This window comes from Mobula birostris, chromosome 5 (assembly GCF_030028105.1).
Source record: "Mobula birostris isolate sMobBir1 chromosome 5, sMobBir1.hap1, whole genome shotgun sequence".
In the NCBI taxonomy this organism is placed as follows: domain Eukaryota; kingdom Metazoa; phylum Chordata; class Chondrichthyes; order Myliobatiformes; family Myliobatidae; genus Mobula; species Mobula birostris.
Window position 1 is genome coordinate 5,849,443 of NC_092374.1, and position 26,885 is coordinate 5,876,327.

At 43.2% G+C, this 26,885-nt stretch overlaps 1 protein-coding gene across 2 annotated transcripts in view; it reads left to right on the plus strand.

Moving 5' to 3' along the window:
• The window catches only part of rictora (RPTOR independent companion of MTOR, complex 2 a), a 212,054-nt gene that overhangs the window by 118,734 nt on the left and 66,435 nt on the right, over positions 1-26,885 (plus strand). For both annotated transcript variants that reach the window (XM_072257524.1, XM_072257526.1), the window contains exons 14-22: positions 287-353; positions 939-1,019; positions 3,652-3,752; positions 13,778-13,943; positions 15,250-15,351; positions 17,049-17,095; positions 17,725-17,860; positions 18,840-19,039; positions 23,094-23,220. In XM_072257524.1, coding sequence (XP_072113625.1) covers positions 287-353; positions 939-1,019; positions 3,652-3,752; positions 13,778-13,943; positions 15,250-15,351; positions 17,049-17,095; positions 17,725-17,860; positions 18,840-19,039; positions 23,094-23,220 — 1,027 coding nt within the window. The remainder of the gene's footprint in view (positions 1-286; positions 354-938; positions 1,020-3,651; positions 3,753-13,777; positions 13,944-15,249; positions 15,352-17,048; positions 17,096-17,724; positions 17,861-18,839; positions 19,040-23,093; positions 23,221-26,885) is intronic.

A 26,885-nucleotide genomic window follows, 5' to 3' on the forward strand; every position in this document is an offset into this window, starting at 1 on the left:
TACATGTACACTACTTTATTATCCTTTTTTTTTGCTATTTATTTTTTTGAAAGTCAACTTTATGCCATTTGCACTGCAGCACCGCTGTAAAACAACAAATTTCACATGATATGTCAGTGATAATAAACCTGATTCTGTGTATGCAATATGTGTAAAAGAAATCACGTGAGACTTGATAACTCCTATGAACTTTTCTGTAAGGTATAAAGAGAATACTGAATTGTTAGCAAACTTGTTCATGGCTATGTTTCAAGTGGAATAATTGTCTTATCAATGCTCTTTCTAGACCTGACTTGATGGATAACTACTTGGCACTTGTGCTGTCTGCATTCATCAACAATGGACTCCTGGAGGTAATAGCAACATTAGCAAGTCATTTTTATTTATTTTTTTGGGCAGATTTCTATTTCGATCTCCAATGTTGTCATTTGATTTTTAGATAAGTATAACTTCAATTATTTTAAGTTAATTTAACAGGCTTCCAAGCGCTAGGGTTATTTACCTGGGACCTGTCGTTAGTATAGAGTGCAATTTATGTTCATAGGGAGGATTATATTGGATATAGGCTGTGCCACTGTAGTGTAGCAGTTAACACAACGCTATTACAGCTCAGTGTTCTTAGGAGTTTAAGAGTTCAATTCCAGTGCCATTCTGGAAGAAGCCTTCCCCCGTGCAAATGCATGGGTTTTCCCTGGTTTCCTCCCACAGCGCAAAGACCTACTGGATAGGTTGATTGATCATTGTAAATTGTCCTGTGATTATGTTAGGGCTAATTGGGTTGCAGGGTTGCTACAGCGGCGTGGCGCAAAGGGCCAGGTGGACCTACCATATGGCTAATAAATAAGTATTTGAAATGTGTGCCTGGACCAGTGAGTTGCCTAGTTTTTTTTGTTACTCTTTGATGTGTCATCATTGTAATTACCCATCTTGTTCCTTAGAGTCTGGTTGAAGTGCTAACAAGTAGCAATGATGGTGTGTTTGTGCGGGCCACCATCCTGCTGGGCGAGCTCCTGCACATGGTAAGTTGAATGTAAAAGCGCAAGAAAGATGAGCAGAAGTAGGCCACCACCTCTGGCTGAAATAATTCCTGCTCATCTCAGTTGTAAGGGGTGTCCTGCTATTCTGAGACTGTTCCCTTTGGTCCTAGGCTCTCCCATGATTGAAAACATCCTCTCCATGTCTGCCCTATCTAAGCCTTTCATTCTTCAATGAGATTCACCTCTCCTTCTAAACTCCAGTGAGTACAGGCTCAAAGATATCAAATTCTCCTCAAATGTTAAAACTTCCATCCCCAGAGTCATTCACTTAAAAATCCTAAACCTCTGGACCCTCTCCAAAGCTTTACTAAACTTTCTTTCTTATTCTTTATTCTCTTTTGTACTCTCTTCCCTTTTACTTTGTCCAGACGTTTCCAAGCTAGTGAACACAACCCCTACTATTTAGTTTGAAGCCCTATCCACTGCAATAGTTAGGTCATTCACCAGGTGGTACTTGTCCCATCGGAATAGCTCCCTCCTTCCCCAGTACTAATGCCAGTGTTCCACAAATTCAAACCCACTTTGAGCCAGATACTTAACACTCTGATCTTATTAACCCCGTGCCAATTTGCACATGGCTCAAGTAACAGTCCAGAGATTATTACCTTTAAGTTCTGATTTTAATTCGATAGGTTTAATAGGTACATTTAATGTCAGAGAAATGTATACAATATACATTCTGAAATTCATTTTCTTCGCAAACATCCACAAAAACAGGAGTGCTCCAAAGAATGAATGACAGTTAAACATTAGAACCCAACCCGTACCCCCCCAGCTTCTCCCTCCCATGCACAAACAGCAGCAAAGCAACAAACCCCCCCCCCCCACCACCAGCAAAAAAGCATCAGCATTCTCCACTGAGCACTCAAACGTGCAGCAAAGCATCATTAAAGACACAGGCTTACAGTACCCCAACACTACTTGTTCACCCTTCACCCGGTAATTTGACATACCAGTCTATGTGTGTGTCTCTATCTCTCTGTCTGTCTGCCTGTGTCTGTCTCTCTCTCTCTCTCGCTATGCCCCCCTCGCAAGCGCGCCCCCTCTCCCCTTCCCTCTCTCTCGCTCCTCCCTCTCTCTCCCCCTCCCTCTCGCTCCCCGCCCCTCTCGCTCCCCCTCACTCCCCCCTCTCTCCCCCCTCTCACTCCCCCTCCCCTCTCTCACTCCCCACTCGCGCACCCCACTTCGCTCTCCCCTCCCCCCCCGCAAGGGAAAAAGAGGTGTCCCCGTATCACAGTGAGAGAGGAGAAGTGACAAACAACTTGCTGATTTATGATGTTAAAAGTCTGTTGCATCACTTTGTCCAAGTTCTGCACCCAGAGAGTCGACCCCAAAAAGGCTCAGGTCTCTGGGCACACAACCCGTGGCAGTTACCCCGAATGCTCCTGATGTTCTGTGTTCTCCTGTGACGTCTCAGTCAGGGGCACCGGCCTTGAATCAGCATGTCTCCAGAGCCACGAAAATCTGCCACCCTGAAGGTGCACTAGTCTTCCAGGCCGTGCCCTTAGCACACCAAAAGCTGCCGGTTGTGAGGCCCTGAGAGCAGGTCCCATTCCCGCAAAGAACCGAAGTCAGAGTGTAACTCCAGGCCAGGATCTTCAAAATAACATTGAAAAGGAAAATATGAGATATCAAAGATAGAAATAGAGTTGTTTCTGAAGATGCAAGCAAAGGGGTCACTGTTTAGCGCCATCTTAACTTTGCTCTGCCTACTTCATTTTTAGTCCCTAGCTGCTCAAATTCCCTCGGCAGAACCTCTTTCCTTGTTTTTTTTTGTTGTACTGCTGGTTCCCACATGAACCATAACATCTGGGGCCCCCCCCCCACCCCGGACTCTAAATCCTTGTGTCAGAGAATTGTCTATTCCTCTGACAGTGCAGTCCCTCATTACAACTACATTTCTCTGGAATGGCTTCCTGACTTATCCCCTAGTGGGCAGTAGTGAACCTGATGGATCTTCTAATGACAGTCTGTTCCTTAATTACCAGTATTGTAATGTTCTTTTCCCCCAATTCCAGATGTTAGTTAGTTACATTTTAAATTCTCTAGCTGCCAAAGTGAGATTTAAACACATGTCTGACTGCTAGTCCAACACTTACCTCTAGACCAGGAGTTCCCAACCTTTTTCATGTCATGGACTAATACCATTAAGTAAGGAGTCTGTGAACCTCAGGTTGGGAACCTCTGCTCTAGACTACTGTACCCTACTCGAGAGGGATAAAAGTTTCTAAAATCTGTATTTTTACGAGGTCAAAATAACTCAGCAATGTGTTGCTGTGATTACAATAGAGTAAATTACTTTGAAGTACTGTAAGCACTTTATGCAGCCATGGGGAGCAGCCATAAACTGAATTAACATGTCATTGTTGGTTTAGCCATCTTGTGGTGATACCTGATTTTCTGATGTACTTCAAAAAGTTTGTTTTTGTGTCATGTGGCCAAGATATTTGGCAACGATCTGTGGTCTCTTTGAAACAGAGTCCTCAATTCTCACCTGGCCATGTCCTCAGTTTAACATTTCGTCCAAAGTGGGGCATACTTTCAATATTGGACTTAGGCTAGAGTAAGCCTGTGGTCTTGTATGGCATCCTAAACATGTACTTTTCTCCCACAGGCAAATACTATCCTCCCTTATACATACAGCCACCACTTACACTGTCTACCAACTCTCATGAACATGGCAGCTTCCTTCGATATCTCTCAGGAAAAGCGTCTGTAAGTGTTACATTTCATTATTCACACTTAAAAGTACAACAGCACTTAAAGTTTTTGACCTTGACCTGCAATATTTATGGCGGTGTGATTGTCCACTCACCTTGTACATAGGCTATGTAACCTCTATTGAGGGGGTTATATTAAAGACTTTGCCCATTCTATCTGTGCACTGTTCCCACGTACTATAGTGGGAAGTCAAATCGGCTTTGGATGAACACTGGGATCTTGAGCTCAGGTCTTAGTTCATCAAAAATACCAACGCAAGTAGACAAGGTGGTGAGGAAAGCATATGGGTTGTTTGCCTTCATGTGAGTAGTGTAAAATATCAAAGCTGGGACATTGGTGGAACTTCACAGAACACTGATTCTTGGAGTACCTAGATTGGAGTTCTCTGGTCAGTCATAGAACACTACTGCACAGAAACAGGCTCTTCGCCCCATCTAGTCTGTGCTGAACTATTCATCTGCATCGTCCCATTGACCTGCACCCAGGCCAGAGCCCTCCACACCCCTCCATTTATGTACTTACCCAAATTTCTCTGAAGTGTTGAAATCAAACCCACACCCACCACTCCTGATGGCAGCTCATTTCGCACTCTCACCACCCTCTGAGTGAAGAAGTTCCCCTTAAATATTTCACCATAAACATTAGACGATGATCTCAAGTTCTGGTCTCCCAACCTTAGTGAAAAAAGCCTGCTTGCATTTACCCTATCAATACCCCTCATAATTTTATATATCTCTATCAAATCTTCCTTCATTCTCCTGCACTCTGGGAAATAAAGTCTTAACCTATTCAACCTTTCCCCATCACTCAGATCCTCAAGCCCTGGCATCATCTTGCCACTCTTTCAGTCTTACTGACATCTTCCCTATACATAGGTGACCAGGACTGCACACAATATTCCAAATTAGTTCTACCTACAGTGGTGCCAGAAAATTTGTGAACCCTGCAGGATTTTCTCTTTCTGCATAAGTGTGACCTAAAATGTGATCAGATCTTCACACAAGTCCTAAAACTAGATAGTGAACCCAATTAAATAAATAAAACAAATACGTTATACTTGTTCATTTATCTATTGAGAAAAATGATCCAATATTACATGTATTTATTCAGGAAGTATGTGAACCTCTGGGGTAATGTCTTCTACAAAAACAATTTGGAGTCGGGTGTTCCAATCAATGAGATGAGATTGGAGGTGTGAATTGTGGAGGTGTCCTGCCCTATAAACAAGACCCACAAAGTCAGGATACTGACACAGCTTCCTCTTCTCAAGGAAGATCTGTTTATGTGCACCATGTTTCAATCAAAACAATTTTCAGAGAACCTTACAAGAATTGTAGAGATGCATGAAGCTGCAAAAGGCTACAAAAGCATTTCTAAAGACCTGAATGTGCATCAGTCCACAGTGGGAGAAATAAAACTGTCTACAAATGGAAGAAACTCAGTTCTGTTGCTAGTCTCCTCAGAAACAGAAGGAGCAGGCATCCTGCAAAGATTACAATGCGCAATGCTGAAGGAGGTTAAAAAAAAACAAGGGTAACAACAAAATACCAACAGAAATCTCTAGAACTTGCTAAAGTCTCTTCATGTGTCCACTATAAGAAAAATACTACACAAGAATAGTGTTCATGGCAGGACACTGCAGAGGAAATCACTGCTCTCCAAAAAAAAAAAATTTGCTACACATCTCAAGTTTGCAAAAGATCACCTGGATGTTCTACAGTGCTCCTGGGGCAATATTCTGTGGACAGATGAGGCAGAAGTTGAACTTTTTGGCAGAAATGCACATTGCTATGTTTGGAGGAAAAAGAGCACTGCACACCAACACCAAAACCTCATCCCAACTGTGAAGCACAGTGGAAGGAGCATCATGGTTTGGGGCTGCTTTGCTGACTCAGGGCCCGGACAGCTTACAATCGTTGCGGGAAGAATGAATTTAAAATTGTATCAAGACATTTTACTGGAGAATATCAGGATAGCAGTCCATCACCTGAAGCTTAATAGAAGTCGGATAATGCAATAATGGATAACGAGGTGGCCTACAGGGAAGAAGTCATCGCTGTAACACAGTGGTGTCAAGAAAACAACCCCTCCCTTAATGTCACAAGAACAAAGGAGCTAGTTGTGGATTATAGGAGGAATGGAAGCTAGCTAACCTCTATTGGCATCAATGGATCTGGGGTTGAGAGGGTGAACAGCTTTAAGTTCTTCGGCATCCACATCACCAAGGGCCTCACGTGGTCTATACGCACCAGCTGTGTGGTGAAAAAAGCACAACAGTGCCTCTTTCACCGCAGACAGTTGAGGAAGTTTGGTATTGGCCTCCAGATCCCAAGAACTTTGTACAGGGGCATAATTGAGAGCATCCTGACTGGCTGCACCACTGCCTGGTATGTACCTCCCTTCATCGCAGGACTCTGCAGAGAGTAGTGCAGACAGCTCAGCACATCTGTAGTTGTGAACTTCCCATGATTCAGCACATTTACAAAGACAGGTCTGAGAAAAGGGCCCAAAGGATCACTGGGGACATGAGTCACCCCAAACACAATCTATTCCAGCTGCTACCATCTGGGAAACGGTACCGCAACGTAAAAGCCAGGACCAACAGGCTCCGAGACATCTTCTTCCACCAAGCCATTAAACTGGTTAACTCACGCTGATTTGAGTGTATTTCTATGTTATATTGGCTGTTCTATTTATTATAAATTATTATAAATTACTATGATTGCACGTTGCAGAATTAGACGGAGACATAAAGATTTTTATTCTTCGTGTAAGACCATAAGATATAGGAGCAGAAGTAGGCCATTCAGCCCATCGAGTCTGCTCCGCCATTCAATCATGGGCTGATCCAATTCTTCCAGTCACCCCCACTCCCCTGCCTTCTCCCCATACCCTTTGATGCTCTGGCTATTCAAGAGCCTATCTATCTCTGTCATAAATGCACCCAACGACTTGGCCTCCACAGCCACTCGTAACAACAAATTCCACAGATTTACCACCCACTGACTAAAGTAGTTTCTCTGCACCTCAGTTCTAAATGGACGTCTTTCAATCCTGAAGTCGACCCCCCCCTTGTCCTAGACTCCCCTACCATTGGAAATAACTTTGCCATATCTAGTCTGTTCAGGCCTTTTAGCATTCAGAATGTTTCAATGAGATTCCCCACTTATTCTCCTGAACTCCAGGGAATACAGCCCAAGAGCTGCCAAACTTTCCCTGAGACAGTAACCCTTTCATTCCTGGAATCATTCTCATGAATCTTCTCTGAACCCTCTCCAATGTCAGTATATCCTTTCTAAACTAAGGAGCCCAAAGCTGCACACAACACTCCTGTGGTCTCACGAGTGCCTCATACAGCCTCAACATCACATCCCTGCTCTTATATTCTATCCCTCTAGAGATGAATGGCAACATTGCATTCACCTTCTGCACCACCAACTCAACATGGAGGTTAACCTTTAGGGTATCTTGCACAAGGACTCCCAAGTCCCTTTGCATCTCTGCATTTTGAATTCTCTCCCCATCTAAATAATAATCTGCCCATTTATTTCTTCCACCAAAGTGCATGACCATACACTTCCCAACATTGTATTTCACTTGCCCATTCCCCTAAACTATCTACGCCTCTCTGCAGGCTCTCTGTTTCCTCAACACTACCCGCTCCTCCTCCTATCTTTGTATCATCGGCAAATTTGGCCACAAATCCATTAATCCCATAGTCCAAATCATTGACATATATCGTAAAAAGCAGCAGTCCCAACACTGACACCTGTGGAACTCCACTGGTAACCGGCAGCCAGCCAGAATAGGATCCCTTCATTCCCACTCTCTGTTTTCTGCCGATCAGCCAATGCTCCACCCATGCTGGTAACTTCCCTGTAATTCCATGGGCTCTTATCTTGCTAAGCAGCCTCATGTGCAGCACCTCGTCAAAGGTCTTCTGAAAATCCAAGTACACAACATCTACTGTATCTCCTTTGCCTACCCTGCTCGTAATTTCCTCAAAAAAATTGCTGTAGGTTAGTCAGCAAACACGAGGAAATCTGCAGATGCTGGAATTTCAAGCAACACACATCAAAGTTGCTGGTGAACGCAGCAGGCCAGGCAGCATCTCTAGGAAGAGGTACAGTTGACGTTTCGGGCCGAGACCCTTCATCAGGACTAACTGAAGGAAGAGTTAGTAAGAGATTTGAAAGTTGGAGGGGGAGATCCGAAATGATAGGAGAAGACAGGAAGGGGAGGGATGGAGCTAAGAGCTGGACAGGTGATTGGCAAAAGGGATACGAGAGGATCATGGGACAGGATGCCCAGGGAGAAAGAAAAGGGAGAGGGGGGGAACCAGAGGATGGGCAAGGGGTATAGTGAGAGGGACAGAGGGAGAAAAAGGATAGTGAGAAAAAGAATGTGTGTATATAAATAAATAACAGATGGGGTACGAGAGGGAGGTGGGAAGTTCTATTTTAACTTCATCAGTCCACAGGACTTGTTTCCAAAGTGCATCAGGCTTGCTTAGATGCCCCTTTGAACCTTTTGAATAGAACTTTTTGGCCGCAATGAGCAAAGGTATGTTTGGAGAAAAAAGGGTGCAGAATTTCATGAAAAGAACACCTCTCCAACTGTTAAGCACGGGGGTGGATCGATCATGCTTTGGGCTTGTGTTGCAGCCAGTGGCACAGGGAACATTTCACTGGTAGAGGGAAGAATGAATTCAATTAAATACCAGCAAATTCTGGAAGCAAACATCACGCTGTCTGTAAAATTGCCGAAGGTGAAAAGAGGATGGCTTCCACAACAGGATAATGATCCTAAACACACCCCAAAATCCACAATGGACTACCTCAAGAGGTGCAAGCTGTAGGTTTTGCCATGGCCCTCACAGTCCCCTGACCCAAACATCATCGAAAATCTGTGGATAGACCTCAAAAGAGCAGCGCATGCAAGACGGCCCAAGAATCTCACAGAACTAGAAGCCTTTTGCAAGGAAGAATGGGGGAAAATCCCCCAAACAAGAATTGCAAGACTTCTTAGCTGGCTACAAAAAGCATTTACAAGCTGTGATACTTGCCAAAGGGGGTGTTACTAAGTTCTCCGTGCAGGGTGCCCAAGCTTTTATTTCAGGTCCTTTTCCTTTTTTGTTATTTTGAAACTGTAAAAAATGGAAATATAAAAGTTTTCTTACTTAAGATATTAAAGAAGGGTGCCATTTTTAACTTTATGCCTTTTGGAAATCAGTTCATCTTTTACTTGCTTAGCTATTCACGGTAACAGAAATTTTGACCAGGGGTGCCCAAACTTTTGCATGCCACTATATGCTGGCTTTGGCCTATATTGTCATGTGCCTTCAGATAATCTGTAATCTCATCCCTAACAAGCGATTCCAACAACTTTTCAACCACTGATGTCAGGCTATCAGGTCTTTTGTTTCCTTTCTGCTGCCTCCCACCCTTAAATATTGGAGTAACATTTGCAATTTTCCATTCATCCAGTACAATGCCAGAATTGATTCCTGAAAGATCATTGTTAATGCCATCGCTATTTCTGCAGCTACTTCCTTCAGAATCCGAGGGCACATTCCACCAGGTCCAGGAAATTTATCCACCCTCAGGCCATTAAGCTTCCTGAGCACCTTCTCAGTCGTAACTTTCACTGCACATACTTCACTTCCCTGACACTCTTGAATGTCTGGTACACTGCAGATGTCTTCCATTGTGCAAAATACGTATTCAGTTCCTCTGCCATCTCTGTCTCTCTCATTACAATATCTCCAGCATCATTTTCTGTTGGTCCTATATCTACCCTCAACTCTTTTACCCTTTATACTTAAAAAAAGCTTTTAGTAACTTCTTTGATATTAGTCGCCAGCTTCCTTTCATAATCCATCTTTTCCTTCCTAATGATCTTCTTAGTTTCCTTCTGCAAGTTTTTAAAAGCTTCCCATTCCTCTATCTTCCCACAAGCTTTTGCTTTCTTGTATGCCCTCTCTTTTGCTTTTACCTTGGCTCTGACTTCACTTGTCAGCCACAGTAGTGTCCTTCTAATTGAAAATTTCTTCTTATTTGGAATATATCTGTCTTGCACTTCCCTCATTTTTCACAGAAACTCCAGCCATTGCTGCTCTGCTGTCCTTCCTGCAAATGTCCCTTTCCAGTCAACCTCAGCCAGTTCCCCTCTCATGCCATTGTAATTTCCTTTACTCCACTGAAATACTGACACATCGGAATTTTGTTTCTCCTTCTCAAATTTCAAAGTGAACTCAATCATATTGTGTTGTATGTGAAGGATGTAAGAAATAAAGTCAATTCAATTCAATAAGACAATAATCCAAAAAAACAAGAGTAAATCAGCAACAGAATGGTTTAAAAAGAAGAAAATTCATGTTTTGGAATGGCCGGATCAAACTCCTGATGTTAATCCTATGGAAGTGTTGTAGAAGGACCTGAAATAAGCGGGTCACGCAAGGAAGCCCACCAACATCCCAGAGTTGAAGCAGTTTTGTAAGGAGGAATGGCCTAAATTTCTGCCAAGCCGATGTGTACGACTGATCAACAGTTACCGGAAATGTTTGAAGTTATTGCTGTACAAGGGGGTCACACCTGAAAGCAGTAGTTCACATACTTTTACCGACATATACATGTAATATTGGATCGTTCTTCTCAATAAATAAATGAACAAGAAAAATGTTTTTTTTGTGTTATTTATTCAATTGGGTTCTCTCTATCTTGTTTTAGGACTTGCTTGAAGATCTGATCAAATCTTAAGTTATATTTATGCAGAAGTAGAGAAAATTCTACAGGGTTCACAAATTTTCTAGCACCACTCTATCTATCTAGTTGTGATGACATTTTCAAGGAACTAATGGATCTTTAATCCCAGATTTCGCTGTTTTACCACACTCCTTAGTGCCTGTGTAAGTCCTACTCTGATTTGTCCTAAAGGGCATCACCTCACACTTGTCTGCATTAAATCCTGTCTGCCATTTTTCCAGTTGATGTCGATCCTGCTGCAAGTTTTGATCGCCTTCCTCACTGTCTACTATGCCCCTAATCTCTCTGACATCTGCAAATTTGCTGATCCAGTTCACCGCATTCTCATCCAGATCATTGATATAGATGACAAACAATGACAGAGCAACACACGTAAAAGTTACACACATCAAAGTTGCTGGTGAATGCAGCAGGCCAGGCAGCATCTCTAGGAAGAGGTACAGTCGACGTTTTGGGCCGAGGCCCTTCGCAGGTCCTTGCAGCACGCCCCTATTCACACACCTTCAGTCAGAGAGGCAGGCTTTTACTACCTCATCTTGAATGCTGAGCCACTGAACCTTCTTGACCAACTTCCCATGCAGGGTCTTGTCGATGGCATTGCTAAAGCCCATCTAGACAACATTCACTGCCTTGCCTTCATTAACTTTCCTGGTAACTTCCTCGAAAAATTCTAAGGTTAGTTAGACACTGCGTGCCATACACAAAGCTATGCTGACTATCCCTAATCAGTGCCCGTCTACCCAAATACTTATATATCTGGTCCCTCAGAATACCTTCCAATAACTTTACCACTACTGATGTTGGGCTTGCCAGCCTCTAATTTCCCGGCTTATTGTTAGACCCTTCCTTAAACAAACGGATAACAGTAGCCATTCTCCAATCTTCCAGCACCTCACCTGTTGCTATAATTTGTTTTAAATATCTCTGTTAGGACCCTGCAATTTCTGCATGAGCATCCCACAAGGTCCAAGGGAACACCTTGCTGCTCATGCCAGTGTCCTCTGCATTGACCACATCCTTCCTGTACTGAGGCACCACGATAGAGTAGCAGTTAGCATGATGTTATTACAGCTCAGAGCGTTAGAGTTTGGAGTTCAGTCCCATTATCCTCTGAACATCCTCCTCATGAAATGCATGTTTTCTCCAGATCCTCTGGTTTCCTCTCTCAGTCCGAAGATGTACTGGGTAGGTTAATTGGTCATCGTATGTTGTCCCATGATGTTAGGGTTAAATCAGCGTAGTTGGTCGTTACTGTTCCACACTCTCTCTCTAAGTAAATAAAATAGTGTTGTCTAGTTCTGGGCTGTACACTTTAGGAATTATACGGTCACATTGGAGAAAGTGTGGGTGAGGTTCACCAGGATTTTACCTGGATTGGAGGACTTCAGTTATTGGGGGGTGGGTGGGAAAAGAGATTGGACAGGATGTTTTATTCCTTAGAATAAAGGACGTTGAGGTGACCTGATAGATGTATGTAAAACTGAGATATAGTAAATTGGTATAATATTGTAATGTAGAAAGAAACATTTTCCCATGGTGGGGTTATAAAAAATCAAGACAATGATTTTAAGCTGCGAGGAGAGCGATTTAAATGAGATTTGAGGGGGAAGTATTTTTTACCCAGTGAGTGGTAGATATTTGGATCTCACTACCAGCTGCAATCACTGGCATTTGAATAAACAACGTATTGATCGATATGGACCTAATGCAAGCAAATGGGATTAACATTGATTGGTAGAAAGGTCAGCATGGACATGGTGACCCTATAGTGTCATACTGCACTACAGCCCATTCAGTCTCTGCTGAACTTTTATTCTGCCTAGTCCCACGGACCTGTACTGGGATCATAACCCTCCATTCCCCTCCCACCTATGTACAGAGGCAAACTTTTCTATTTTCTTAATTGTTGAAATTGAACCTGCATTCACCATTTCCACTGGCACCTCGTTGCATACTCTCACCACCCTCTGTGTTGTATAACGGACTCCAGTTGTAACTGGGAATTGCCTGAAGTACAGATATTCACATTGCCCCCAAGATGTCTGAACCTGGGGAGAGAGAGATTTTCAGGCAGGAATCCCACTTGTGATTGCAGTCTAGTGATGGCGGTTGCTTTATGTTTTAATGCTGCTACTTCTCGTTCCTGTGGAATGACTCCCATATTATATGTAATGGTGTTAGAGGACGTCGAGCATCAGGATTAGTAATAGAATCGTACCAAACAAAAACAGGCCTTTAGCCCACCACATCCATGCTGACCTTCCTGTCAATCTATTTGCATTACGACTCTATCTGGTATTGTATCACGGGAGATCAACACCTACAGTGGAGGAATATTCAGCAAGACAAACTACAGTGTTCATTGCCTGATAAAAGTCTTATGTGTACATGGAGGCTTGACATATTCATGAGCTTTAGGCAAAGGTTAATACGAGTAAGCTGACTCCTTCCTTGCCAGTGCTACTCATCTCCTCTGTGGTGTTGACCTCTTTGCTATGGACAATATCAACTGGAACAGAACTGTTTCTGTTTTCTTAGCCAGCTGCCAATGAGATACCGAATCACTCAGTGTTAGAAAGCAGTATCATTGTCATTTATCGATTGTGTAGAGGAGGTGACTCTTGGACAGAGGTTGCAATATAACATAGTACAGAAATCTTATTTTTTGCAAGAAGTGTCTGTAAACCTGGCAAAGAGGTGGGAAAGACATCATGAGTAAATAGATGTAAGACAGTATATTTGGAGATTGGAAATGAGCTGGAAGAGAAGTAAATGACAAGAAAACTATGACCAAGGTATTTTAACATTTAAGATTAGCTTTATTTGTCACATGTACATTGTGACCTACAGTGAAATGTGTCATTTGCTTCACTGACAAACACAATCTGAGGGTGTGCTGGGGTGCACCATGCTTCCAGTGCACACCCACAACTTAGTAACCCTAACCCTAATTGTACGTCTTTGGAATGTGGGAGGAAACCGGAGCACCCGGAAGAAACCCACGCGATCCCGAGGAGAACGTACAAAGTCCCTAAAGACAGCGACAGAATTGAACCCAAGTCACTGGCCCTGTAGTGTCATTATGCTAACTGCTATGCCACCATGCTGCCTTACTTAGTTCTAATTCTTCTTTTTCACACGATATTGGGATTGTTTTCCTTGTGTGTTTCATTCCACGTTCTGCAAAATCATCTGATGGCAAACATAGTCATCCCAAGGAGCATTTGTAACTCTTTACTCCTGACTTTACTGCAGGCGAGCCAGTGCAGCTGTGAATTGCCTGAAGCGATTTCACGAGATGAAGAAGCGGGGCTGCAAACCCTATAGCCTGTACCTGGATCACATTGCACACAAGAGCGCCTCCAACTCCCAGAAACGAGATTATCATCTGCGTATCCAGAGAGACATTTTCATCCTGAAGGTGAGCAGAGTGCTTCATCCACATGAAAACATATGTGACATCATTGGGTTAATGGGTTAATGATGGTCGCAGGTAATAAGAGAGTAAAACGCTTTTGCTTGCATGCCATCCAGACAGATCGACCATACATGAGCTCATCAAGGTAATACAGAAAGATAAAGAATGCAACATACACTCACTGTATTGGTGGCAACTAAATGTATGTTTGTGGTCTTGGGCTGCTGTAGCTCAACCACTTCAAGTTTTGACCTGTTGTGTGCTTAGAGATGCTCTTGTAATGCGTGGTTATTTGAAGTACTGTTGCCTTCCTGTCAACTTGAGCCAGTCTGGCCATTCTCCTCTGACCTCTCTCATTAACAAGGCATTTTTGCCCACAGAACTGCCACTCACTGGATGTTTTTTGCTTTTGTACCATTCTCTGTAAACTCTAGAGACTGTTGTGTGTGAAAATCCCAGGAGATCGGCAGTTTCTGACATACTCAAACCATGCCATCTGGTACCAAAAATCATTCCACAGTCAAAATCACTTAAATCACATTTCTTTCCCATTCTGATGTTTGATCTGAACAACTGAACCTCTTAGCCATGTCTGCATGCTTTTGTGTATTGAGTTGCTGCCACATGATTGGCTGATTAGATATTTACATTAATGAGCAGGTGTATCTAAAATTGGCCACTACAAAGAATCCAATACTTACAACATGCTGGAGGAACTCAGCAGGTCGGGCAGCATCCGTGGAAAAGATCAGTTGACGTTTCGGGCCGGAACCCTTCGTCAGGACTATAGAGGGAAGGGGCCGAGGCCCTATAAAGAAGGTGGGGGGAGGGTGGGAAGGAGAAGGCTGGTAGGTTCCAGGTGAAAAACCAGTAAGGGGAAAGATAAAGGGGTGGGGGAAGGGAGGCAGGGAGGTGATAAGCAGGAAAGGTGAAGGAAGAATAGGGGAAAACACAATGGGTAGTAGAAGGAGGCGGAACCGAGAGGGAGGTGGTAGGCAGCCAATCCAATGTAGGTAAGCAAATAAAGTACAGGTACTTTAAATAAGGATGAGGTAGATTTGGAGATCAAGAGTTCATCCCACAGCATATGAGAGGGTCATTAAAGAGTCTGATAACAATGGGATAGAAGTTGTACTTGGAAGTCCTAATGAAGAGACTCCTGTTGTTCATGTCAGCATTTTGAGTTCTAAACTTTGAAGCTGAACAATTTTCCAATTTTTAAAAAGTCCTTGTATATTTTCACAAGATCATTGTCAGTATGTTACTGCATTGCCTGATGCATATCTGTTCTTGTCAAATTATTTTCTAGGACACAGAGGAGGCAATGATGCAGAACCTGCGTGACAGCGATGTCCTCAATAACAAGGACAATCTGCGATGGAACTGGAATCTGATCTCAACCATTCTTAAGGTAGAATTGCCAAATTGTCACTGGAGCTTGAGCATTATATATTTATTTTTAGAATAATTACTGTGAAGTCATCTTGAATATTTTATGCTCTAGTTTCAATTGAAGGTTCTTGAATGCAAAGTAACCTGCACTGTACTCTGTCATCAAACATACAATAATCAAATGAATGAAAGGGTTAATGCATGAGGAGCATTTGATGGCTCTGGGCCTGTACTCGCTGGAGTTTAGAAAAATGGGGATGGGGTTCTCTTGAAACCTTTTGAATAATGAAACGCCTAGATAAAGTGGATGTTGAAAGGATGTTTCTTATAGTGGGGGAGAGGACACAGGCTCAAAATGGAGGGAAGTCCATTTGGAGCAGGGATGAGGAGTAATTTCTTTAGCCATGGGGTGGTGAATCGGTGGAGTTCATTGTCACAGACAGCTGTGGAGGCCGAGTCTATTGGGTGTATTCAAAGAAGAGGTTGATGAGTTCTTGATTAATAAAAGGTTATGAGGAGAAGGCAGGGGAATGGAGTTGAGAGGGATAATAAATCGGCCATGATGGAATGGCACAGCAGACTCGATGGGCCAAATAGCCTAATTCTGCTCCTGTCTTATGCTTCTATACCCAAGGTAGAATATCAAATGTTAGATATGCCATAGATCTCTCCAATTCATCATAAATTCAGCCAAGTGAAGAATACCACTGTTAGAAATCACAATGACATTACTCAAAGGCTCCAGGCCCAACCCAGATTGAGACATGCAAACTGGCAGGATGGGGCATCTTAATACCCCAGCTCTGAACTATAACAGATCTTCAGGTTTGCTGAGTTGTGATTCTTTCCTGGGATTGTGATGCCTGCTGACAATGTAAGGTTTAGAAAATGTGTGGAGATAATTCAGGTACTTCTATCTAGCACCCAGCTAGTTTGTGATTTTACATGGACTTGTGGGCACTGCGGTAGTGTAGCAGTTGAGTGTGACACAATTATGCCTTGGGGCACAGAACTTCAAAGTGCAATTCCTGCGTCTTCTAAGAAAGTTTGTACATTCTTCCTGTGAGCACATGGGTTCCTCTAGGCGCTCTGGTTTCCTCCCACAGTCCAAGAAAATATAGGTTCGTAGGTTATTTAGTCATTGTAAATTATCCTGTGATTAGGCTGGTGTTAAATCAATGGGTTGCTGTGTGGCACGGCTCACTGGGCTGGAAGGGCCTATTCTGTGCTGTACCGTTAAATAAATGATTACCATGTGGGTGCATTCGGAGGTAAAAGAGATACTGCAATCTGGAGCCAAAGGCAAACTGCTGCCCCTGCATTCGTCCTCCCCTCCCTCACCTGTCTGCAGCTACCCATCATCTCCCTGACCCCCCCCCACCCTCCACCTCAATTTCCACCTAGTAACTACCAGCCCATCTCACTCATCCATCTCCCCTTTACACTCTCAGTCCCGTTATGATCCAGAACTCTGGCCATCCCTTTGCCTCCATCAGTGCTGCTCAGCCTGTTGGGTTCCTCTTCCAGTTGGATTTTGATCATGTATGTGGGTTGGATAATGCAACAAACTTTCATGTGAACACAATAGAAGTGACATTTGAAACCCAAGTGTCAGAGGTGGATGCAGTGCTAGAACTAATTGTCTTAACCTTTTTTTTTGTTGTAACTCATGTTTTTATTAAGTAAATACCATAGAGTTTGAATTCTTTCTTGCAGTGGCCCAATGTAAACCTGCGAAATTACAAAGATGAACAGTTGCACAGGTGAGTACAGCGGTGTCGCTCAATGAAATGGGGAGGACAGGTGGGTTATAGATGATCACCCTTACCCAGAACATAAAATGGCCACTTGATGGTGCGTGGGATGATTGTCCTGGAGCCAGGGTTCCACAGAACAAGTGTGCGCCCCATCACATGCTAGTGCAGCTGCAGACAAACGCAGTCCAGTTTGTCTTCCACAGAGTGACTGCTGGAGGCAGCCCCCAACCCAACCAAGACCCCCATTGGGCCACACCACCTCGGTGTAATAATAGTAAAGCTACTGGATCGTCCGCACCGTATTGCTACCACGAAACATGTCACACGATAATCTGATTGTGTGAGCCTGTCTGAGCACTAATGTTCTTCAGGAAAGTGAATCTGCAGACTTTACCTCGTATGAGGCTGCCGGTATACCTGACACACAGATATGGTCAACTCCAAGTTGCTTCCTTAGTTGAGGGGCAATGGCTGCCATTGTCAGAGGAGTTCATACCCTGTGTATATATAAAACAAACACATTTCCTCTTTATCATCTGCTCAGTGGGTCTCTCTGCATGTCTTTGTCATTCTTTTATCCCCTTCTGTCTCCTGGTATTTTTCATAACAAACTTCCTCATTTGCTCCTGGGTTAGGTTTGTGCGCAGACTGCTGTACTTTTACAAACCCAGTAGTAAGTTGTACGCCAGCATGGAGCTGGATCACACCATGGGAAAGCAGCTGACCATTGTAGGCTGCCAGTTCATCGAGTTTCTGCTGGAGTCCACTGAGGTGAGTTTGCTACACCAGCAGCAATTAACCAGTGAGAAACTTGCCTAGTATACCGTCAACATAGCTCACTTTGTTACAACAGTGCATTGAAGTAGAACAAGGTAATAAAACAATAACAGGATGCAGAATGAAGTGTTACAATTACAGAGAAGATGCAGTGCAGGTAGACAGTGAGGTGCAAAACCATTACATGGTAGGCTGTGTGGTCAAGAATCCATCTGATTATACTAGGGGACCGTTCAGTCATCTTATTACAGTGGTGTCGAAGCTGTCCTTGAGCCTGTTGGTAAAGCTTTCAGGCTTTTGTATCTTTTTCCCAAGGTGAAAGGGGAGAAGCGAGAATATTTTTTCATTTCTGCCCCCTCCCACTGGGCAGAAGATATAAAAGCCACAATGGCACGTACCACCAGGTGGGGAGGGTCTTTGATTGTGCTAACTACTGTACTGAGACACCTCCAACACATGTACTTGTTAATTCTGTGCATCAAGAGAGTGTGGTAAGATAAAGTTGAGCTTTATTTGTCACTTACATCAAGGCAGACAGTGAAATACAGCAATAACCAACACAGCCTAGGGATGTGCTGGGGGCAGCCCGCAAGGGTCACCACGTTTTCTAAAGTAGCAAGTGACTGCACAAAGAAGGAAAGGGAGGAGAGGTTAGCGGTTAGCATGCCACTATTACACCTTGGGGCATCAGAGTTTGGAATTCAGTTCTGCTGGCCTCCTAGGAAGTTTGTATGTTCTTCCCATATCCTGGTGGGTTTTCTGCAGCTGCCCCGATTTCCTCCTACAGTCCAAAGGCACACCGTTAGTAGATTCATTGTATATTGTCTTGTGATTAGGCTAGAGCTGGGTGGATTGCTGGGTGATGCTTTATCTCTGAATAAACAAAATAAAGGGTGGTGTGGCTGGCAGTGTAAATTTCTGCAGTTTACTGTTTCAGAAGGACATAACTCCACATTTTGTTGTATGTTCATAGGATGGTCAGATGTATCTGGAGGAATTGGTGAAGGACATAGTGCAGTGGCTGTCCTCATCCTCCGGTCTTAAACCTGAGCGGAGCCTGCAGAACAATGGCTTACTCAACACCCTCAGCCAACACTACTTCTTGCTTATTGGTACGCTGTCCGCTCACCCACACGGAGTCAAGTTGCTGGAGAAGTGCAGTATGTTTCAGTGGTAAGACCCATTGGAGGTGACGCTACTAATTACACATGAATAAAATGCTAATGTCAAACTCCTTCAAATCAGGAAGGAAATGCCTCTGAAATGTTAACCTTAAAACAAATTAAGAGTATATAAATTCAAAAAATTTGGCATAGAATACAGGAGTTGGGATATTATGTTGAAGTTATGTAAGGCCTAACCATGGAGTATTGTGTGCAGGTTTGGTCACCTACCTGCAGGAAAGATGTCTATAAGATCGAAAGCGTACAGAAATAATTTACACGGAGGTTGCCAGGACTTGAGGACCTGAGGTACAGGGAAAGATTAAATAGGTTTGGACTTCATTCCCTGGAGGGTTGATAAATGAGGGAAGATTAGAGGTATACAGTGTTATGAGGGGTATGGATGGGGTAAATACAAGCAGGCTTTTTTTCACTGAGGGGTGAGATGGGAAGTAGAGTTCGCGGATTCAGGGTGAAAGGTGGAAAGTTCGAGGGAACAGGAGGGAAAATTTCTTCACTCAGAAGGTGGTGAGTGTGGAATGAGCTGCCAGCACAAGTGGTGGGCGTGGGGTCGATTTTAATATTTAAGAGAAATTTGGATAGGCACATGGATGGGAGGGATATGAAGTGTTAGGTTCGGGTACAGGACGATGGGGCTAGGCAGATTAATAGTTTGGCAGAGTCTAGATGGGCTGAAGGGCCTGTCTCAGTGCTGTAGTACTGCATGACGTCACGCACAATGCGATCTGTTCTTGTGAGTATTGACCAGATTCCAGTCGGTGCTTTTATTGGAAGTGTGCTACCAGGGATTTCATATGTTTGTATCAGTATTTGGTTCCTCTCTCTTCCTCCATGAGTGTAGTGGGTTTCTCCTGCTGCTTTTCAACTTTCTTTGACTTCTACCATCTTTCTTCCCAGGTATTTTCCAAAACATATTTTCCCAGGTTCTAGCTGTATCCCCGTAAAAGAAACTGTTGATCTCCCAATATAGTCATTAGGGATACCTTTTCGGAGATGCAGTATGTACAATCTACAGGCTCACCGCAGGAGATAAATTTCTCCTGAAACATTTCAAATGTTGAAAGGCATGGACAGAGTGGATGTGGCAAAATTGTTTCCCACGATGGAGGAGTCTAGTACTAGAGGGCATGACTTAAGGATTGAAGGGCGCCCATTCAGAACAGAAATGCGAAGAAATTTTTTTAGTCAGAGGGTGGTGAATCTATGGAATTTGTTGCCACAGGCAGCAGTGGAGGCCAAGTCATTGGGTGTATTTAAGGCAGAGATTGATAGGTATCTGAGTAGCCAGGGCATCAAAGGTTATGGTGAGAATGCAGGGGAGTGGGACTAAATGGGAGAATGGATCAGCTGATGATAAAATAGCGGAGCAGACTGGATGGTCCGAATGGCTGACTCCTGCTCCTTTGTCTTATGGTCTTATAGCACAGGTGGGGACATGTGAGCTTCTGCTGTTGCTGGAATTCTTGAGGAGGTCAAGCAGCATTGTTGCAGAGGAATGAATTGTTGATGTTTTGGGCTGAGACCCTTCACCAGGATAGGAAAGGGAAGAGGGCCGTCCTCTTCCTTTCAAATCCAGATGCAGGGTCTAGGCCCAAAATGCTGGCCATTTATTAGATGCTGCCTGACCTGAGTTCCTCGGGCATTTTGTGAAAGTTGAGTGGGGTCTTGGCAAAAGGAACTCACTCCCAGCAGCTGTGAGATAGGCAGTTAACTTGGGAAAGCATAGAAGAAAGCATAGAATGGAGGCAAAGTTTAGATGGTGTAGACGGCGTTGTACCAAAGGACGTTTCTGTGCTGTACAACTTTGGTCCTTTAGGGTAGTAATTCCAAAAAAACCTTGTAAGTGAACAATGCTTTATAAAGTCTCAACATTACATCTTTGTTTTTATATTCTAGTTCTCTCGAAATGAATGCTAACATCGTATTTGCCAGCCTTACCACAGATTCAACCTGCGATACCACGGACTCATAGATTCTTAAGCAACCTCATGACTCCTTATTTGACTTACTGTTGCCTTCCAGTCAGCTTGAACCAGTCTGGCCATTCTCTGATGACCTCTCTCATTAACAGGGATTTTTTGCCACAGAATTGTTGCTATGTGTTTTTATTTTTTGCACCATTTTCTGTAAACTCTGTGCTTGAAAATCCCAGGAGATCAGCAGCTCCTGGGATACTCACACCACCCTGTCTGGTACCAGAAGTCTCTTAGATCATGTTTCTTCCCCATTCTGAACCTCTTTACCATGTCTGCATGCTTTAATGTATTGAGTTGCTGCCACATGATTGACTGATTAGATATCTGCATTAAGGAGCAGGTATACATAATAAAATGGCCTAGGGTGTAGATTGTTAATGTCTCATGCTAGTATAATTGAATTGAATTGACTTTATTTCTTACATCCTTCACATACATGTGGAGTAAAAATCTTTACATGATTGCAATGTGCAATCATAGTTATTAATAATAAAATAGGATAGCCAATGTAATATAATCATATAACAATTACAGCACGGAAACAGGCCATCTCGGCCCTTCTAGTCCGTGCTGAACTCTTTCTCTCACCTAGTCCCACCGACCTGCACTCAGCCCATAATCCTCTATTCATTTCCTGTCCATATATCTATCCAATTTAACTTTAAACGACAACATCGAACCTGCCTCAACCACTTCTGCTGGAAGCTCGTTCCACACAGCTACCACTCTCTGAGTAAAGAAGTTCCCCCTCATGTCACCCCTAAACTTTTGCCCTTTAACTCTCAACTCATGTCCTCTTGTTTGAATCTTCCCCACTCTCAATGGAAAAAGCCTATCCACATCAACTCTATCTATCCCCCTCATAATTTTAAATACCTCTATCAAGTCCCCCCTCAACCTCCTACGCTCCAAAGAATAAAGACCCAACTTGTTCAACCTTTCTCTGTAATATAGGAGATGAAACCCAGGTAACATTCAAGTAAATCTTCTCTGTACACTCAAGTAGAGTACACTCAAATCAGCGTGATGTCCTGGTGGAAGAAGCTGTCCCGGAGCCTGTTGGTTCTGGCTTTTATGCTGTGATGCCGCTTTCCGGATGGTAGCAGCTGGAATAGATTGTGGAATAGACTCAGGTCCCCAGTGATCTGCAGTTTTTCCACATGCTGTTACCTTTCCATTCACTGAATGTAAATACAAGTTAAACTACCATGCCTAATCCCATGAATTCTCCTTATCTTCCTCTAGAACACCTTTTTGAATGCTTTTTCATGCCCCAAATTGCAACTTGCTCCTTCCCTGCTCTGCTCAATACAAAAAAAAATCTTACAGCTCTCATCGTTCTGTTTCCTTTTCTAAAGGAGTGCCAAGAGTACTTGATTATAATCTGATTATCCCAGATCAGCATTTTTTAGCCTGTAATTTGTTTTCTCTCTTCCTTGAACAATGGGGTGATGAGTCCATAAGCCATAGGAGCAGAATTAGGCCATTCGGCTCGTTGAATCTGCTCCAGCATTCCATCGTGGCTGATTTATTATCCCTCTGGACCCCATTCTTCTGCCTTTGCCCGGTAACCTTTGATGCCCTTACTAATTGAGAACCTATCAACTTCTGCTGTAAAAATACCTAATAACTTGGCCTCAACAGTATCTGTGGCAATGAATTCCGCAGATTCTCCTCCCCTCTGGCTGAAGAAATTCCTCTTCATCTCTGTTCTAAAGAGACATCCTTCTATTCTGAGGCTGTGCCCTCTGGTCCGAGACTCCCCCATTATAGGAAACATCCTCTCCACATTATGCTTGCCAGTTGACATGGCTGTTCTGGGATCTGCAAAAGTGTCTAAGGTCAAAAACTATGCACAAAGACCTCTTAGTACACTATGCTGTAAACTGCTAGGGGATCTGTCATTTCTGCTGCAGCAGAAGAGGCAGGAACTGAAGCAAGATTAAATGACTGGTAATTGAAGTCGTAGTTGAAAGTGCTGTTAAGGAGTGTGGAGTGGTGCAAAGAGTAGAACTGAATGTTGTGCCTGCAGATTGTCATAAATTTAATCTCTTCTCCTCTCTGCAGTTTACTGAGCCTCTGTTCTCTGAAGAATTACGACCATGTGCTAAAGCTAACAGTCTCCACCTTAGACTACAGCCGTGATGGCTTGTCCAGGGTTATCCTGTCCAAAATCCTTTCGTCAGCCACAGATGTAAGTACTCATGAAATTAGTGGCCTGGTGTCTTTTATTGAGTTGTTAATCTTTTGTGCAAATTGACTGAGTATTAAAATCACAATCACTTGGAGGTTTGAAATCCAAGTCAGGCTGAGTGTTTATGCTGAGTGCGGGAAAATATAGTTTGCATGCATACGTACTCCAGTTATGCCTCAAATTATCATTCCAAGCTTAGACTATTCAGCCTGAGTTTGACTTTGTTCTGTTAAAAATAAATTTGAAGATCTTGGTCATGGTGCCATGGAAGCATAACAATTAACATGACGCTATTGCAGCTCGGGATGTCGGAGTTCAGAGTTCAATTCCGGTGCGGTCTGTAAAGATTTTGTACGTTCTCCCTGATGGCTAGCTTTCTCTGGGTGCATCAGTTTCCTCTCATAGTCGAAAAATATACTGATTAGAAGGTTAATTGGTAAATTGTCCCAAATAATAATAAAAAGTATATTCCTTCCTTAAATGATAAGGAATATCATTTTAAATGTGCTTCAATTGGCATTGTGACATTGAAGAATGCTGGGGACATTACAGGCTGCAGAGGCTGAAAATCTGAAGCAGCACACACAAAGCTGGAGGAACTCAACTGGACAGATAGCTTCTGTGAAAGGAGTTGGATAGTTGATATTTGGCTGTTTTTTTCTCTCAATTGATGCTGCCTGACCCAGTGAATTCCTCCAGAATTGTGTATGTTGCTGAAGGAAGCTGGATCACTCTTTAGAGTGACCTGTGGAACTAAATGCCATAGTGACCAAGGCAGATATTTCAATTTTTATATTTTTCTGATTTGCCCTGAGGTGGTCAGGTGAGTTTTATTTTGGATGGAATCACCACTTGAGAAAATTCAAGCAGATTCCTGAAGCGCTGCTTAATTTTATCTGTCACTTCACTGAAGTCTGTAGAAGGAATAAAAATCTGGAAAATATATTCCTGAGAGAAAACTTTGTTCGTGTAGCAACCCTACGCGATAGAACATAGAGCAGTATATCATGGGAACAGGCCTTTCGGCCCACAATGTTGTACCAATCCAATTAAATTAATAATCAAATGGCAACCTAACTATTTCCCTCTGCTTATCCATTTTCCTCACATCCACGTGTCCATCTAAACATCTCTTAACCCTTACCACCATACCAGGCACCCAGCACTTCTGGTGTAAAAAGGACTTGCCCTCACATCCCTTTTGAAATTGTGTCCTCTCACCTTGAATGCATACCATCTGGTATTAGATATTTCAACCCTGAGAGAGCCATGGTACCTAACTTGGTTTCAGGGAATGAATGTGAACAAGTGGAAAGGAAGGCAGTGGGGAATACATCATAATTCTGTTAGTTGTAGAAAGCATGAAGAGTCAGGGTAAACAGACTAATTAATGAAAGGTAGTTGAGGTTAAATGCAAATTAGAGGAACAGCCCTTCCTATTTTGTCTGGGTCATCTCCAACCTGGCGGCATGAACATCAAATTCAAATATTTCCATTGAACGCTCACCCTCTGCCCGTTTTCTCTCTCCTTCTGATCCAACTGACCCCCATTACTAACCTTTCCTGTCCCCAACCCTCTCCATCTGCCCATCACCCACACCTTCCTCCCACTGGTTTCCCTCCCTGCTTCCCTCCCTTTATTTCATGGCCAACCTTTCCTATCAGATTCCATTAATTTCAGTCTCTTGTCCCTTCCACCTATCACTTGCAGCTTCTGACATTATTCGCACCTTCCCCTTCCCCCGTTGCCTATTGCCCTCACCCCACTTACTCAGATGCATCTATCACCTGCCAGCTTTTGATTTTGTCCCTTTCCTCCATCTTTTAATGCTGTCTATCTCCCCTCTATCTTTCAGTCCTGATGAAGTGTCTCAATCCAAAATGTCGATTGTCCATTTCCCTTCATAGATGCTGTCTGACTTGCTGAGTTTCTCCAGCAATTTGAATATTGTTCCAGATTCCAGCTTCTGCAATCTCTCATTACTAGTTGGTCCTGTACACTTGACTTCAAGGCAAATTCTGACAGTAATGATTGCATCTTAAAAATTAGTTGTTTAAATAACCAGATAACAATTACAGCGCGGAAATAGGCCATCTCGGCCCTTCTAGTCCATGCCGAACGCTTACTCTCACCTAGTCCCACCGACCTGCACTCAGCCCATAACCCTCCATTCCTTTCCTGTCCATATATCTATCCAATTTAACTTCAAGTGACAACATTGAGCCTGCCTCAACCACTGCAGCTGGAAGCTCGTTCCACACAGCTACCACCCTCTGAGTAAAGAAGTTCTCCCTCATGTTACCCCTAAACTTTTGCCCATTAACTCTCAACTCATGTCCTCTTGTTTGAATCTCCCCCACTCTCAATGGAAAAAGCCTATCCACGTCAACTCTATCTATCCCCCTCATAATTTTAAAACACCTCTATTAAGCCCCCCTCAGCCTTCTACGCTCCAAAGAATAAAGACCCAACTTGTTCAACCTTTCTCTGTAACTTAGGTGCTGAAATCCAGGTAACATTCTAGTAAATCTTCTCTGTACTCTCTCTATTTTGTTGACATCTTTCCTATAATTCGGTGACCAGAACTGTACACAATACTCCAAATATGGTCTCACCAATACCTTGTACAATATTAACATTACATCCCAACTCCTATACTCAATGCTCTGATTTATAAAGGCCAGCGTACCAAAAGCTTTCTTCACCACCCTATCCACATGAGACTCCACCGTCAGGGAACTATGCACCATTATTCCTAGGTCCCTCTGTTCTACTGCATTCTTTAATGCCCTACCATTTACCATGTATGTCCTATTTTGATTAGTCCTACCAAAATGTAGCACCTCACATTTATCAGCGTTAAACTCTATCTGCCATCTTTCAGCCCACTCTTCGAACTGGCCTAAATCTCTCTGCAAGCTTTGAAAACCTACCTCATTATCCACAACGCCACCTATCTTAGTATCATCTGCATACTTACTAATCCAATTTACCACCCCATCATCCAGATCATAAATGTATATAACAAACAACATTGGACCCAGTATAGATCCCTGAAGCACACCATTAGTCACCGGCCTCCAATCTGACAAACAGTTATCCACCACCACTCTCTGGTGTCTCCCATCTAGCCACTGCTGAATCCATTTTACTACCTCAGTATTAATACCTAATGGTTGAACCTTCTTAACTAACCTTCCGTGTGGAACCTTGCCAAAGGCCTTACTGAAGTCCATATAGACAACATCCACCACTTTACCCTCGTCAACTTTCCTGGTAACCCCTTCAAAAAATTCAGTAAGATTTGTCAAACATGTCCTTCCACGCACAAATCCATGTTGACTGTTCCTAATCAGACCCTGTCTATCCAGATGATTATATATACCATCTCTAAGAATACTTTCCATCAATTTACCCACCACCGACATCAAATCCACAAGCCGATAATTGCTAGGTTTACTCTTAGAACCCTTTTTAAACAATGGAACAACATGAGCAATACGCCAATCCTCTGGCACCATCTCTGTTTCTAATGACATTTGAAATATTTCTGTCAGAGCCCCTGCTATTTCTACACTAATTTCCCTCAACGTCCTAGGGAATATCCTGTCAACACCTGGAGACTTATCTACTTTTATATTCCTTAAAAGCGCCAATACTTCCT